The following is a 16062-nucleotide window of genomic DNA, read 5'->3' on the forward strand; positions in this document are numbered from 1 at the left end:
GGTAACCTGTCACTGTCAAGTCCACTACTAAACCACGTTCCTAAGCGCCACGTCTACACGTCTATTAAATACCTCCAGGGATGGTGACTCAACCACTTCCCTGGACAGCCTGTTCCAATGCTTGATAACCCTTTCAGTGAAGAAATTTTTCCTAATAATCCAGTCTAAACCTCCCCTGGTGCAAAAGACCTGTTCTCAGGGATAAGCATAAATCACTGGTTTTCTGGCAAGCGTCAGAAGCTGCTGCCAGGACGCTGCTGCTCCCAGTGCCGAGTTCTACCTCTTCTGCAGCTGTATGGTGCTTACTCGCCTTTAAAAGCAATAAATACTTATCTCCGAGGCAAAGAACCAAGGTCCATACCTGCAGACTAGTGAGGTAGTGTTGTCAGTTGTTGATAGAATTGACCCTTGAGTACTGAGAGCTTACAGTGTGTGGAGATGGTGAGGCTGGGGCACGACCTGCACTCCGGCCTGTGCACAGAGTAAATAGATAAAGATCAATATTCTCTAAATGTCATGTTAGCAGCAAATGCTCTGCGATGTGCAGCCTCTTGCTATGTGGTAGGATATTCTGAAGACCCAAAATGACGTTTTGCTGTGTGGTTTGTTTTTTGATCTATCTGCATATAAAAATAGTTCTGTGGTGGGGAGATAAGGTTGGTTAGCTTTTTATTCCACACACCCCCCTGCCACCCCAGGCTCAGTTTTCTCTTTTTTAGCTTACAAACCCTTGCTTCAGTGAGTGCTCACAATGCCGATTGTACTGCCTTCACTTCATATGTGCTGGCTAAGTGCTGCGTTTCCCTGAGAGTACTTTGTGTGCCAGCACGGAGGAGCAGAGGCTTCAGTGCTCATTCGTACGTATGTTCACCTGATTCTCGGCAGCTTGATATCAAGTAGGCGCTGATGACAAATCATATTGACAAGCTTTTATTTAACAGCTACTCAACAGGAGCTGTTCCTACTCCTCATAAATTGTAACATAGCAACTTTTAATTTGGTAACAGACCAAAGTATATTTAAAAGAAAAATCTTTCCACCTTGTTTATAATTTCTTGAATATTGCATTTAAAACTAAATATAAAAACTTCTGATCTTGCAATTAAGGTTTAAACCTAATTAAGCTTTTTCTCTAAAACATTTTGCTAATGAGGTGTGTACGATCTCCTTTTTTTCCTTTTTTGTGGCAACTTTTTTTTTATGCATCAACAGTATTAATGAATGTAGACTGTGCACAAGACCTCTTGTTCCTAGAGCTTTTTAATAGATTTTACCTTCTCCTCCCTGCTAAGTCTAATTTTGCTTTTTCCTGTGGTTCCCTTCTGTTCTTCCATCTGTTTGGTTTAACTGCTTTATTCTCTCCTGGTGTTTTGTATACACTAATCCTTATACCTTCTACCCTTCACAGCTTTGTTTAGTTGATTTTGTGAAATTGAGACTGTTAAAATCGTCCCTTCTGTGTCTCTCTTTTTTTTTTTTTTTTTTTTAAACTATTTTTATTACTGCTTGCACATGCCATTTATGGTGCTACTGGCATTTTGGAAAAATACTGTAATAGCTCTGGTTTCTTGCTTCTCAGGATCTCCAGTTCTTTCCATTTTTCCACAGTTTCCAAAAACTGTAAAGGTAGTTCTCCAAGTAAAATGAGATGGAGAGACCCCCCCATCCTGCAAAATGTACATGCATAATACATTTCACTTACTGCAAGCCCCACTGCCTTCATTTCTGGAAGAACACCACTTAAGCTCTGGCTCCCATTGCTTTGTACTATGGAAATCACCTTGGGCCAACTCGTAGATCACACAACTCTTCTTAAGTCTAACCACAATAGATAAAATAAGTTCAGTGATTCATGAGACATTTTCAAATACTAATGAGAAAATTAATTGGGGGAAAAAAAAAATTCTGAATTTTGAGATTGTGATTTTTACATGGTTTATCAGTGCTCAGAGACAGATTAAAATCTTGCTAAGATGGTTAGGTTTTGGAGCGCAGAAGAGATTTGCCAAACAAATATGTATTAATTACATGTAATTGTAAGCCTATTCATTCTCAAAAGCAGGAAAGAAGCAAGAGAGATCTCTTTGCATGAGCAAATAAGTGTGGGGGCAGAAAGAAACAGTGGTGGGGGAAAAAAGTTATTTTCTGTCACCATGTTTGAATGTGCCATCATAAACAGAGCTCAGTTCAAAGGATCTGGGAATCTCAAAAGATTTCTTTCAAGACTAACCAATTTCCTGCAACACGCTGTCAGTGTTAGGAAAAGCCATCTCTTGCACATAAAAGCAGCTGGTTGTTAAAAAAAAAAAAGTGTGTGTGTGTGTGTGTGTGTGAGAACAACCTCCTTCCCATCCCTTATATAGAGCCATTTTCCAAGGGAAAATGGACATCTGTGAAAACAGGGCACTTCAGCAAATTCTGTGCACTCTGGGATGTCCTTTTGCTAGGAGAAGTGTGTTTTTTTACTAATGGTGCATGCTGCTTGTTTGGGTATTTTCAGGAGAGGGCTGGGTTGTTTTGTGGTTTTTAAAAATATTGTTACACAGAATTATTCCAGGTGTTAATCTTAAGTCAATATACTTTTCCATTTTCTGTGTAGTTGTATTGGTAATTTTTCTCACTCTTTATTCTCTTAAGAATTGTGAACTTGGTATCAGTAAAAGGGCCACCAGTAGAGAAACTAATTCTTAACCTGTGTTTAAAGTGTGTGTATATGTTTTTAACATGTTACGAGATTATTTCATTTCCAGGGATGCTTTACCAAATTGCTCTTGAGAGCCCTTAAATAATAATATTCTTGTTGTGATTTACTTTGCACAGGGGCAAGGGACTTTTATTAAAGGACTGTTGACCCATGAGCATTAACCCTGTGTTGGCAGGAGAAAACTTAATTTTATGGGAAATGGCAATTTTTTTTTACTTACTTGGAAGTTCTGTCTTGTGGAAATACAGTTAATCTCATAACTAGGGTGAAGACAACTTATCAATACTGTTTTTGCCAATTTCAATTGCCTCATGCGCTTGCCTTTATGAAGTAACTTGACACTGTCAAAGGGATATTTGAATTTTCTTTGTTATAGCTGATGCTTCCACATCTGAAATATATTTGCCAATGTTTTGTTGTTTGCAGGAATCATTGATATACGAAGATGAAACAATGAAGAGAAAGCAGAACGAATAATAATGCTTTTCCGAAACCGTTTTCTGTTCTTGCTGGCTTTGGCAGCCTTATTAGCCTTTTTGAGTCTCAGTCTACAATTCTGTAAGTGTCCTCCCCTTTTGTTTTCTATATATAGTGGTCTATAGGTGTGTTTAAAAATGGCAATGCTTACATGTTGTTTAAACATTCTTTCTGTATTTAAATATTTGTTGGGTTTGTTTTGTTTTGTTTTTTGTTTTTTTCAAAAATAGGAAAATAAATGTAAGAATAAAAATAGTTTTGTGTGCCATCTAGGAAACTATACAATCTAGAGGCTTTTCAAATCAAGCTATCTCAGAAAAAAAAAAAAAAATCTTAATTTTGTAGTGCAATTAAGTAATTGAATGTGATTGAATCCTTCCATGAAAGTTGACAAAACACGTGTGAGTAAAAACTGCTGCAATTCCTATTTTACATTGCATCAGACCAGACGGGATTGAGAAAACTGCTATGAGAGGATTGAGTGTTGGAAATTCTCCTTATTTGTACCCTCACATTAGGAAACTTTAAACAGTTGAATTGGCTCATCACAAGTGGCTGGTTTGTTTAAGAAAAGATAAATTATGTTGTGCTTCAGATCAATTAATCATGGGTCATTCCAGAGGGCGGTCATTTACTGATGACTAAGCAGGAGGGTGGTGCTGAATGCAGGTTAGGGTACGTTAACAAATGAGCACTGTGCTGTATGACTGCTTATCACCTGGTTCATGAATGATAACATTTGCTAGGTGAAATGATGTTGTGTGTAAATCTACTATGTACTAATACACGTCGGTGTGATCAGTTGCTGTTAGAAGGCAAGCAAAAACACTTATCTGTAGTATAGCATAATATTCTTTGTTGTTGTTGTCTTGCATCATGTTTTAATGTAAAATTGTGGTCTTTCTGGTCTGTGCTTTCTTTGCATAGTGTAAACCCCCACCCCCTTCCCCCGCCCAAACCCAGAGGATTACTTTAGATTTAGAATGTGTCTTTTGCATGTGATGGACAACATAAAAAAAGGGTGGGGGGAAGGGGAAAGAAACTTTGTGGTTTTATGTTATTTTTTTGTGTGTTTAAACAAAACACACTTTGTGATTTTATGTAATTATTTTTTGTGTGGTTTTGTGCGCATGTAATACAGGGACCTGTGGCTCCAAATTGCTTTTTCAGCCTCCTATGGGCACATGTCAGTGGGTCTGATTGCAGCTTGTTTTGCCCATTCAGCTCTTTATCTGCCCTTGACCTTATATGGTTGGTTATGAATTGTGTATAGGGTGAAGGTCCTAGAGGAACTTCAGCTGAAATACGAAACTGAATTGTTAACAAAAGTGAGCTTTATTTAGAGATGAGGAGGTAGGCATACAGCAGAGTGAATCACAGTTCATCAAAAGAGGAAGTTATTTTCCACTTAATTAGAAGATAACATTTGTGCAAGAGGAATTCCAGGAGATGAAGATGTTTGAGGGGTGCTTTAAAAAGCAGCCATCATGAAGCTTAGTGCCAATACCAGAATACATATAGAAATTTTTACATAATGAGAACTGCAATACAAGCTAACAGGAACCAAGTAGTTTATGACATACAGGTAGCCTGATATTTTAGCTTCTACCAGCTTCAGCTTGTAGAGAGACTAGTTCAAACTCAGATCAAAGACCATCTCCAAAGTAAAGACAAAACTCTCTTCTTCTATCACCATATAAAACTATTATGGAAACCAGCTGGTGTTTGGCGAATTTAAAAACCAAACCAAAGTCTTAAAGTCAAAAACAATTTATCCTCTCCAACCACAAAGCAATCCACTACCTGCAAAATTGTATTACAGTCTACAAGTGCTTGGTGAGCTGCTTTCAAATTAAACATAGCTGTGAATTTTCAGTCTTCTCCAAATTATAGTTTCTGACTAGTTTAACATTAAACTAAGAAAACACTTGATTCTGAACTTGAGCTTTTAATGAAATGGGCATGCAAATATTTAAGGAAATACTTGCAGTGCAATGTTAATGGAAGTGTAGTTTCAGTGCTGTCTTACAGCAGAATCTTTGGTCAGTGTCCATGACTAATATAAATACATAAAATTGCTGTTTTGATAAAACTGGACCAAGTATTAGCACATGGTGACCCACAAGCTGACTCAATAAGGCAGTAACCCCCACCTGAGAAATTTCAGAACATCCTTCGGAACACATCTGTCAGCCCGCCTGATACTGCATGATATGGAGCACTTTACTGCGACAGAGCATTGGAGGACAGAAAATTTTAAGTGTCCAGCTCCATGGGACATAGACACTATGTACTTAGTAGATCTCTATTTACTATCTGTTTCCTATTGCCGTGTTGAAGGTCCTTCCTTGCCCTGAATCTGTTCCTCTTAACACGTGACATAGTTCGGAGGCATGCATCCCTTGCGATTTAATTCTCACTGTTGCACAAAGTGGTAGTAATGTAGTCTTGTTTCATGTATAAAGCTTTTTTCTGAAAGCAGTATGCTTCTTTTCTTTGTCTTCAAACTGTAAAATTGAGTTTCCAAATTTTGATCCCTTCTGAGCTGCCTGGAGAAAAATTTTGGTTATGCTGCTTTATAATTTGTGTCAGATCATGGAATGAAAACGAGAGTTTATATGTTTAGACTCAGGAAAATGACCAAGCCACTGACTTTTTGTTTTGGTTTTGTTTTGTTTGAAGGGAGTTACCTCCTGAAGCATTTGGAGTGGAAATGGATGGTTTATGCTGTTGTGAGATTGATTCTCTGTTAGCAAGCAGTGTGCAGCTTTGTGGAGGAGGGCTGGTCCTTTTAAAACATCCTACTGCTTTTCTGAGCAGTGAATATTGAAAATGTCTCTTCCTTTCTGTGCTAAATTTGTTGAGAAAAGTGAAACAGTAACATTAAATGCATAATTATATAAATGGTACATATCTTCCTTTTTTAACTTATGCTTTAGGGCAGAGCATCACTTCCGTAAATGCTTCATATTTTATCCCCTCTTGTCCACACGTGGAACTGTGGTGATTTGAAGCCAGACTTGTGAGTTGTAGCTGACTCTGAAGCGAAGAGAGCAGTGAAGGCCAAGTTCAGCTGGTTTTCTGTAGGTTCTGACTCAATATTACAAACAACCCACACTGGCATGGCTGACAAGATTATGGTCTGTCCTGTGCTTGAGCTGTGAGGGTTCAGGAATTGCTTGCAGCAGTTTGCAGCCCAGTCAAGCAGAAATTGATGGTGGTTTACTTTAATAGACTGTGCTGCAAAGGGTCTGGAACTGCTTTATAAGCAGTGATTTCTGCAGCCACGATGAAGTGGAGGTGATGGGTGTCATGTCAGCAGTCCTAATATAAGTCCGTCCTTCCTTGTAAGACAAGGTCCCAGGGCAATTGTCTTGGAGCCAATAGTTGTCACATCTTGGGTTTGGACACTAGCAGAGAAATGCTGGGAGAAACAACCACTGTTGGACCTCAGAGTCTTCAGTATTGGTAGGCTGGGGATGGACCCAGGACTGATAGAAAACTTTGTGTCTTGTGTTGATGTTTGTTCTTGGTCCCTTTCTCTTCTATTGCGGTTTCTGAGTTCCGATCTAAGCTAGTCTGCTTTCCTGTGTTGTTTTTTCTCCCCAAGGCTGGTGCTTTACATGGATACTAACACTGTTTAACTTACAGGGTAAATCATTGAGAAAGTTTCCCCCGAAATCTCTCTTGACAGCAGCCAACAGCTCTGAGTGCTGAAAGTACTCTGTCCCAACAGTTGCAGTGGATGGACATGGACAGGTTGGCGAGGATCACTTTTACTGGAGCAGACGCTAACCTCTGCCTTGCGTCTGCAGTGCCACGGTACCACAGATACAGAAGGCAGCTCTGTGGACCAGTCAGTTCATGTTTGTCAAACGTTGTGTGCTGGATTGGCTTTCTGGATCAAATGTCAGCTGAATCTTCTTCATTTCCTTATCCTGAGAAGAGGGAGACATACAAGCAGACTGCACTTTGCTAAACAGTTGGAGAAAGGACTTTTTTTTTAACTGTAATGGTCATTCTTCAAGGTGATGTAGTTGCTGTGGATGCCATAAGATACCTTCCTTCCTGCTGCCAAGAGTCCTCTGTCATGTAGGTTTTGGGCAATGGGGGACTTGACCAGTTGTGCTCTTTATGCCCTTGTACAGGAGCAAAAGGCACAGGATCTGAGTACAGTCTTTTCGTATGCTGCTTCCCACTGCATCAGGTGGCAGGCCTGTCTGCCTGGGGTGCTAGCCAGCTCCCTGGGTATTTCACCTAGAGCAGTAGGGGAAGAGAACTTTCTTCAGTAAATCTTACTGTTTTCATGCTATGGGTATATATTTACATAAATAATGCCTCAGGTTTTGTTTCTGAACATAGATTTGAGACATGTTTGAAAACTTACCAGAATATTCCAAAACCTATTCATAGTTTTGCTGGGGTTGTTTACCATTTCTAGTAGGCACATAGAAGACTTTTAAAAAGAAGTTTATAATTGATGAAAAAGTGCAAGTCTTAATGGTTCTAGGCATCTTTTATATACTTCTGTGGCCTGGACTTTGAAGCAAAATACTGGGAGCCAGATGTGTTCCTCAAATTCAGTTTGGCTATTAATAAATTGTGCAGTGTGAAACCTGGACCAGATCAGCAATAGAGGGAAACACTCTTCAGTGGCAAATGCCTCCAAATTTTCTAAGTGTTCTAATTTTTAAATAGTGTAGAAAAATGACAGTGTTAAAACTCCAAAAATATTCCACTGCTGACTGAAAGCATACTATGATGTCTCTGGTTGATAATTATAGCAATGAGAGTTTTTGTTTGGGAAAGCCATTGAATAGGGTGACTGGTTGACTTCCAAACCAAATATGACTGGCAGCTTAAAGTTTTATTAAGAACTGTCATTGTTTCCCTCCTGTTTTATGTTTGGGGCCAGATCTATGGAAAAGAGTGGAGACGTATTTTCCTTATGGTATTTATCACTCCACACATGCTTTTATTTTCCCTGCTCTTTATGTAAATGGTCATGGTTCTAAAATGATTTAAAACTTCAGTACTAGAGACAAAAGGGGAACTGGTTTTGATAGACTTTTCAGTTAGACTGTTCTAAAATGGAATTTTGTTGTTTTTCTCTTCAGTGTTTTGCTTTGTTAGAAAAAACTGCAGAATGGAAAAAAGACCTGTGCTAGGTTGTGGACTGTATTTTTGTCTCTGTAAATATTATCTGTAATGCTGTTGACTAAAACTGGGCAGTTTACTTCTGTACAGAGTGAATGTAGGTTGGGATACTTTATTCTTTTTTGCCAGAGGAAAAGGTTGCAATGGTTGGGGTCTTCCTTCCTACTCTGCGCTATGTAAAACGCCCAGAGCAGTGCAAACGGATTGTAAAGGCAGTGGTTGGGGGAGTTCCTATAGTACAGAGACAGAGGATGGCAGTGCAGCTGGATTCAAGTGTGTTGTAAGGGATGTGTCACAATCCGGCTGTGGTCCTGCAGCCTCACACTGAGGGGAAAAGGCATAATTTAGGACCCTGTCAATGTTAATTACACTTGTTAGCCCTTGGGTCAGCTCAGGAACAGGAGATTGCAAGTATGCCTGAAGAGCTGCTTTCTTTTTTCCCCTTAAGATTGGTGTAATACATAAGAACCCAATTATGGGGCAAGCACAGACCTTGCAGTGTATTAGAACATCTGTGACTGACTGCGGAAGCCTGAAGGTGGGTTTCCTCAGGATGTCTCAACTATTTATCTTTGAAACTACCTTGAATAGACCAAACTGAAAGGAAATTTAAAAGTTAGCTGTTAGGATGCCATTTGTAATCTCCGTAAAGTTTACTTGACAAGGAGTAAACTTTTTTTTTTAATCAAATGCATGTAAATAATTTTTTTTTTTCAACAACGTATATACCTTTGTTTACTTTGGTTTTTATTTTTGTTTCTGTTTCCTGACAGCCCAAGGAAAGAAACAGTCAACAGGACTAAAACTGTAGTGGGAAAGCAGCTCTTTCTACTAGCTATTTAACCCTGTGGCAAGTATAAATTACAGACTTTCCTTTTGAGCCTGCCTGTTTGAGGCACTTGCGGAATCGTGAAGTCCCTGGCTCTCAGGCAGATCCAGCATATGGAGCTTCTCTTCTGGTTTGAAGTTTGTTTCCCTAAGTACTTTCATACTTTGGTCAGCACCTCAGACTTGTCTTTCAATAAAAAGAATTTTGGTATCTGCCACTGCTTTTTAGGATGTTGGCCGCTACCCTGGCAGGGTGCTGGTTCCCATGTGAAGTGTGGTATTTTTTTTTCCTTTTAAATACTTTTCTCTGCTGTGGTGGTTCGGGCTTGAGTATTGGTGTTTCAGCCTGTCTGGAGATGACATTTTTCTTTGCCTGTAATAATTTCCCTCTACTTTCTGTCATCTTGTTTTGCACTGGAGGTTTTGGTTTTACAGATGAGTCATGGGAAACAGAAATCGGGATTCTCCACAACAAAAGCAGTAGAGTGTTATTTTATTGGCTTGAGTGCTGCGGGCAGCTCTTATTTTACGAGGATGGTGAGAGCACCATGTGCAAACCCACCAGGACGTCGACTGTAGGAGGTCATTGCTGTGTTGCTGCACAGCCCCTCTTGGAAGCCTGTTTGCTGTAATAACCCAGCCCCTCTGGTGTGATTGCTGCTGTTTGCATCCCTGCTTGATGGCCCAATACAGTTGAACGAGAGCATCACCGAAGCATTCCGGGCTTAGCTTGGTATCCTTGCCACTGCTTGCTTCAGCTCCTAGCTCCAGACCAGCCGTGGCGCAGCGGGTGCTCCGATGGGCTGGTAAGCGTGTGCTAGTGCCAAACGCTCTGCAGGGACTTGCAGGTGGGAATAGAGGTGGAAGCCGAGGGGCTGTAGCATCCCTCTTCAGCCTTTCTGTTTGCAAAGCAGGATGCGCTTCCTCAACTTGCGAAGCTGTAGCTGTGGCACTGCAGAGCTGCCACCATCCCCCTACCCTGAACCAGAATGGGGGCGTGAGCTGCGCCCCCAGCCCCTTGCCCAGAGACTGCCAGTGGGATGCTGAGAGGAGCTGGGATATGCAAAGTCTGTGAAAAAAAATGGGTAAGTCGGGTTTTTCCAGAACTTAATTTCTGAAGGAGAAGGGTGGAAAAAATGCTAAGGTATTCAGTAAAAAGATAATACAAGCTTCTGGCTGTTCCTGGACAGAATACATATCCTTACCATCTCTAGAAGGTGAATTCCTTGCCATCTCTTACTGTTCTTTATGAACAAACAGTAACTACTCATGTTTCGTATTTTAAGAATATAATTTCTTCAGTGGAAAGAACCCCCACGACCTAGATTTATACAGCTATATTTAAAAAGCTGCAACTTTAGAATTCTTGATGCAGATAACTTGTTTTGTCATGTCTTACCCAGCATACAAAATTAAAAGGAGACCAGATATCTCCCTTCCTGAATTTTGCCTTCAAGCTCATAAGCATGGCAGATTTTCCACAAATGAGAAGTCTCTCTGGGTTTTTTGAAAGTACTAATTTAATCTGAATTTAAGATTAAAGGGAAAAACAACCCACAAATAATATATCCAAGGATGTTTACATCTTAGTAGTGAATGAAGAAAATTAACTGTAAATATACAGATTTTCGTTAAAGATGCTTTTTGTGTTGTAACTGGAGATTTAAATAACTTTTTTGTGATTCTCGAAAGTGGTGGTATAATGTACCAGTCCAGAAATTAACCCTTGAAGAGGGAGGAGACACGATGAATACTTGAGAATGATACTATGTGACAGTCTTTTCTCCAACAAAAATAGAGCAATAATTTTAAAATATCTGCTATAGGTCAGGTTAAGTTGCTTCAGACAAGATTTGACTAGTAGAAGTTACTTGGCAGGCTACAGGACTTCATAAATCTTCTTTTGGCTTCATCCATGATGGTTAGTTGAACTGTATTAAGCAGAGATTAGTATGAGCTGTTAAAACATATGGTTGAAGGCTACTGTAAATAAAGCCTAATACTTTGCAAAAACTAACAGCAAGTTATAAGTTAGGCTTCTGCAAATCCTTACTACAGTGTTGGGTTAAATTCTAGAAGGAAGGAAACACGACTGGAATATAATAAGCATTTTAACATAATTTCTCTCAAAATCCAACTCAAATCTTGGTCCTAATACTTGCAGGAAAGTTTGAAAGTATTGAAATTGTGCTTCAGTCTTTTAATAATTATAGTGATACATATTGCAATTATTTTAAACATGTGAAAGGGTCGGTGACTTTTTGTAGGGACAGTCTCATAGGTACATACCTGTCCTTAATTGTTTGAGTTTTGAATGGATAGTAAACAACAAAGGAAGATGAATATACTCAGTAGGAGAAAAAAATGTTATGCTTACAGTAGTGTTTCTGTCAGTCTCTACCTAGACTAATGCATTGATCTTAATTCCCTCTCTGTATATTTAGCCTGGGAGTGAACTCTGTTGCTAATAGTTAAGCTTCCTGCCAAACTGGGCTCCTGCACTAATTGTGAATAATGCCACAAATAGATTCTACCAGAAGATGACTTGTATATTACGTGTAGTTGTATGGTATTTACACAAATTTGACCTACATTTCTTTCAAGGATGTGGGTAATACCTTTGTTTTTCTGCATACCATGGAGTCCTGCTATCTCTAGATACTTGAGTTTATCAGCAGAATGGGGCTGTAAAAGTAAATGAGGGTAAAATATGAAATGAGGAAGGATATAAATGCTGTACATCGTGACTGTGTGAGAGAGACCTATTGGTTTGTTCTGTGAAGATGCGAGTCAGGCCTTTGCTTCTCCTAAGCACTCTTCAGACAACGGCCCTCCTCTTGTACTTGTGGAGGCCCAAAAGGTGGGATTATCTCTAGACCAAGAGGCTTCCTGAGGAGTGGGTGTATTCCTTAGTGACTCGGACTACTCGGGTTTTTGCAAATCAGTGATGTGCCAGTGTAACTGCTAGAAGCTCTGTTGCAGTTGAACTCTTACAACCACATGCATAGCTAGTTTCCCTGCACGAAAGCCTGTGGAAGTGTAGTAGACTTTGGGGGGAGCTAATAGAAGATGTTCTGACCCAAATCTCCCTCCCCTCCTTATTCAGAGTGCAGATGCGGAGTCTCAACTGGAGAGTACCAGGAAAACTCTATTAACATCAGTGGGTATAATGCAGTTGTATTCCCCCTGTTTATAGGCCATGTGCAGTCTTCAGGAAAGCACGGACGACTACTTAAACTTTAGATTTGATGATAGTTTTGTTTTTCTGAGCTGTGCTTTGTGCCTGCCTTAATCCCCACTGTGCTGCTGCAAATTGAGTTGCAAACCATTGGTTTTATGGATGTGCTAGTTCTCCTGTATGTATCTGTTTCAGATATACTTAATATTCTTCAGATAGTTGTTGTTCACATTTCTTCTTAGTCCTCTTAATATTCCTCTTGCAATTTATCTTCCAGGCAGTTTTGTTTTTATCTATGCTTTTGTGGGGCTTTCATTGCTGAAATGATACAGTGATTTACTCAATCCAAAGTGTCTCATCATTTGACTGTGAAGATTTTTGAAAAATTTATTATGTGTTCTTGGGCTTGTGTGTCTTCTGTGATTAATAAGGTTTCTTAAGCTGTACTGATTTTGAAGATTTTAATGCCTGTGGGCAGTTTTTTATTGCTTTATTTTAAAAATAGGAGTAATCTCTGTTCCCAAAGTTACTTCCCTTTTAAATTTTCAAAGCTTGCTCACTGAGAGAAAATCAGTGCTTGCACTTACTAAATGGCATTGTGGTTTATTTGTTAATGGGTGGGGTCTAAGTAGTTTGTATTTAAAAGACTGAGGCTTTTGTGGACTTGCTGCAGTGAAATATGAAGTCTTGGAAAGTGGAAGTGATCTCCCTTTATGATTTTTGTGAGATGGTTGGATTAAAAGAGCTGGAAACCCTAGGTACGTGGTGTAATTTTGGGTTTACCAACTGTGTGCAGTAATACTGGATGAAGACAAGAAATAAGATTCACCATCTTCCTCTAAGCTGTTTTACAGCAAGTGTCCTAAAGATACCAATAATTCTCTGATCCAGAGAACACTGCTCTGAATTTGAGATTAACGACTATGTCTGTCATTACAGGCTTCCCCAGCACAAAAATGTGCCAGGCTCTACTGTATTAAATATGTTGTTTTGGGGTTTGCTGCTAGCAAATCCTTGGCAGCTTTCTGTGCCCTGGTGTTGACAAGGACAAACAAGTGAACTGGCTTGGCTTGGGTAAGCAGTAGCATATGGTGTTGAGATCACTTCTCCGAGCAGGTCAGTTTGTGGACAGAAAACAGTTGGGATTAGATGTGAAACAGAGAGGTGCTAATTTAATGCAGTAGTTAAAATATTGATTTGAATTTGTAAGGCTTTTTATCTTGGAAGGACACTGATGTAGAGAAGTGCCAGATGTCTGTGGATAGTGTTTGACTGATGACATTAACATATTAAACAGTTTGCGTCCTGTGCCTTTGCAGAGGCTATGGCTGAACTGTAGACATGGTGGGTTTTCCTGCTTTTCGGGTGGTGGCCCTTTCAGAGAGAGAGAGATTACTGTATCTGACCCAGGTGTGCAGACACAGAGATTCTGCTGAGAAGTGCAGAAAGCAGCTCTGTTGAGAGGTGACGGAAAGATGCTTTTACCAGTAAGTGGATGTAGAGAATTTGTTGCAGCCCAAAAAGCTGCTGACTTGGTGTTCTGAAACCAGGGGAGCAACGCTTGTAAAGATGTAGCAGGCAGAGCAAAGCTGTGCTTTTAAGTCCTTTTATTTCTTTGTTTTTACCTATGTATTTTGTGATTTCTATTTCAATAGCTGGATGTTGTACTATGTGCCCTAATAAAAGTTGACTTGAATTTCAAAAGCCATTCTGCCTATTTTGGGATGCTGTCGAAGGAGAGCCCTAAGGAAAAGAGGCAATGACATGTACTTGAAGCTCTAAATGACTATATGCTCCTATCATTTGGTCTTTTAAAGGGGGGGAGGGAAGCCATTTTATCTAGGTTGATAGAAAACAATTGTGCATACTTCCTCTTCATATCCATTTGAGGAGCGAGAGCTTAGTAGCAAGAGTTAGTAAATCCCTTAAAGAGTAAGTGCAGGGGAGCACGTGTGTTTTAGCAGCAGAGAGCCCTTGTCAAAGATGTAGAGTGTTTGTGACAGATTGCTAGATAACAGCTGTAACAGCAGCAACTGTTGAACTATCTTGAACTCTACTGTATGGGGCGTATTTTCGTATCGTTCTCAGCTGCCGTAGATGAAAAGCTCACTGAAGCCAGAGGATTTGCAGTCCATGTTCCTGAAAAACCACTTTCTGCCATGTTTTCTTCTGCTATGTTGAACACTGAGTGTAGTTAGCCTCTATGTTTGTGTTCAGTTCACGTGTGAAACCTGCCAAGCATCTTTTTTTCAGTCATGATGTAATCACTGCTGCACCACTCCAGTATTGGTGAGAACCAGAAAACAGGACAAAAAGAAAAAACAAAGGTCACCACCCACAGGCAAAATATGGCAGTAGCATTCAGTATGTTGTGTCCTGCAGCTATGTTTTCATGTTGACCTTTATTTTGAGACAATACTATGGAAATGGGAAGAGTTGCCAACAGTTTGTGAACGCTGCTGATAAAAGCTGTGTTGAAAATCTGTTCCAGGACAATTCAGCTGGATTAGTTCCTTTACCAGTTGCCAAGTTTTGTAGACAGAAGCAGGAGAGAGCTTTAAAATCTTATTGTAATGCTCATGAATCTTGTTAGATAAGTAACAGTGGCTGGATCTACTGTATTTACAAAAATCATGCTTTTGGGCCATAAAAAACCCCTACTTAGTCTTTGTATACTTAAGCCTTGTTTGGTGGCCCTCAGGTCACTGATTTGATGTAGTCGAAGTCATCTCGCAGCCTGATGAGATGTGGCAGCTATGCAGATACATCGATAGGAATGACTTGATCTATAGCATCGTGGTCCAGTTTATGTAACACTTCTCATTTGTGAATCCTAACGAGCCTGTGGTAGGCAAGGGACCAACGTAACTGCTTTTCCATAAGCAGTGGTGGGGCTTTTTTTGCATCTTGTCACTTAATAACCTGGAGCATGAGCAATATCTGACCTGAGTAATGTGTTTGTAGAGCAGGAAATCTGTCTGCCTGGCTAGATGTTTAGTAGGAACCTTCCCCATACACTTCAAATGGACTGCAGAGGCAAGCAGTGAGGTAATTAGTGAGAAGCTGGTAAGGAAAAGCTTTATTATGCATATATATTTAATTTAAAGAAAGGAGTGCATTTAATTAATGAAAATATAAATCTTTTCCATGTTAAACAATTGAGAGTTTCAGTGTAGTAGGAAAATACAATAAAATGTAGAGAGTAATTTTTCATTTTGGGAGAAGTGGAAAATAACTGTCTTCTCTAAAACTTGAAAAGGCTCGCACTTTGCGGTCAGCACTGCTGTGTTATTGTTGTCAAGCTGAAAATCCTGGAAGCTATTTAAGCAGTGCCATATGCCCTTCTGAATTGTCAATTGAAAAACAACTCGGGGAGGAACCCTAATATATAAAGCTCTTTTCGGAGCTACATCTAGACTCAATATATGCAAGCACCCATTGTATAATTTAACGTGTCTGATTAGATTTGGTTTCAAAAATGTAACACTACAAGGCATGCCATCTTGTGCTTTGGTGCAAAAAAGATTTTCTTAACCTATTTATTTTCCCTGTGTAAGTCAGATTGGGACCCTGTAAAAAATCAGCAAAGCCTGCAGCTAATGCAGCTGGAAATAAGAAACTTGTTCTCAGAAATTCTGGTGTGAGTTGATTAAAGCTGGTAGAGCTACCGTGCATGGCGATCTTGTAGTTGTTCTATTTATTTTTGAACATGAGTACA

At 39.7% G+C, this 16062-nt stretch overlaps 1 protein-coding gene across 2 annotated transcripts in view; it reads left to right on the plus strand.

The window, feature by feature from the left end:
* The window catches only part of PXYLP1 (2-phosphoxylose phosphatase 1), a 58413-nt gene that overhangs the window by 14161 nt on the left and 28190 nt on the right, over nt 1-16062 (plus strand). For both annotated transcript variants that reach the window (XM_052803676.1, XM_052803675.1), the window contains exon 2: nt 3131-3262. In XM_052803676.1, the coding sequence (XP_052659636.1) occupies nt 3184-3262 (79 nt within the window). In that variant the 5' untranslated portion in view covers nt 3131-3183. The remainder of the gene's footprint in view (nt 1-3130; nt 3263-16062) is intronic.

This window comes from Harpia harpyja, chromosome 12 (assembly GCF_026419915.1).
Source record: "Harpia harpyja isolate bHarHar1 chromosome 12, bHarHar1 primary haplotype, whole genome shotgun sequence".
In the NCBI taxonomy this organism is placed as follows: domain Eukaryota; kingdom Metazoa; phylum Chordata; class Aves; order Accipitriformes; family Accipitridae; genus Harpia; species Harpia harpyja.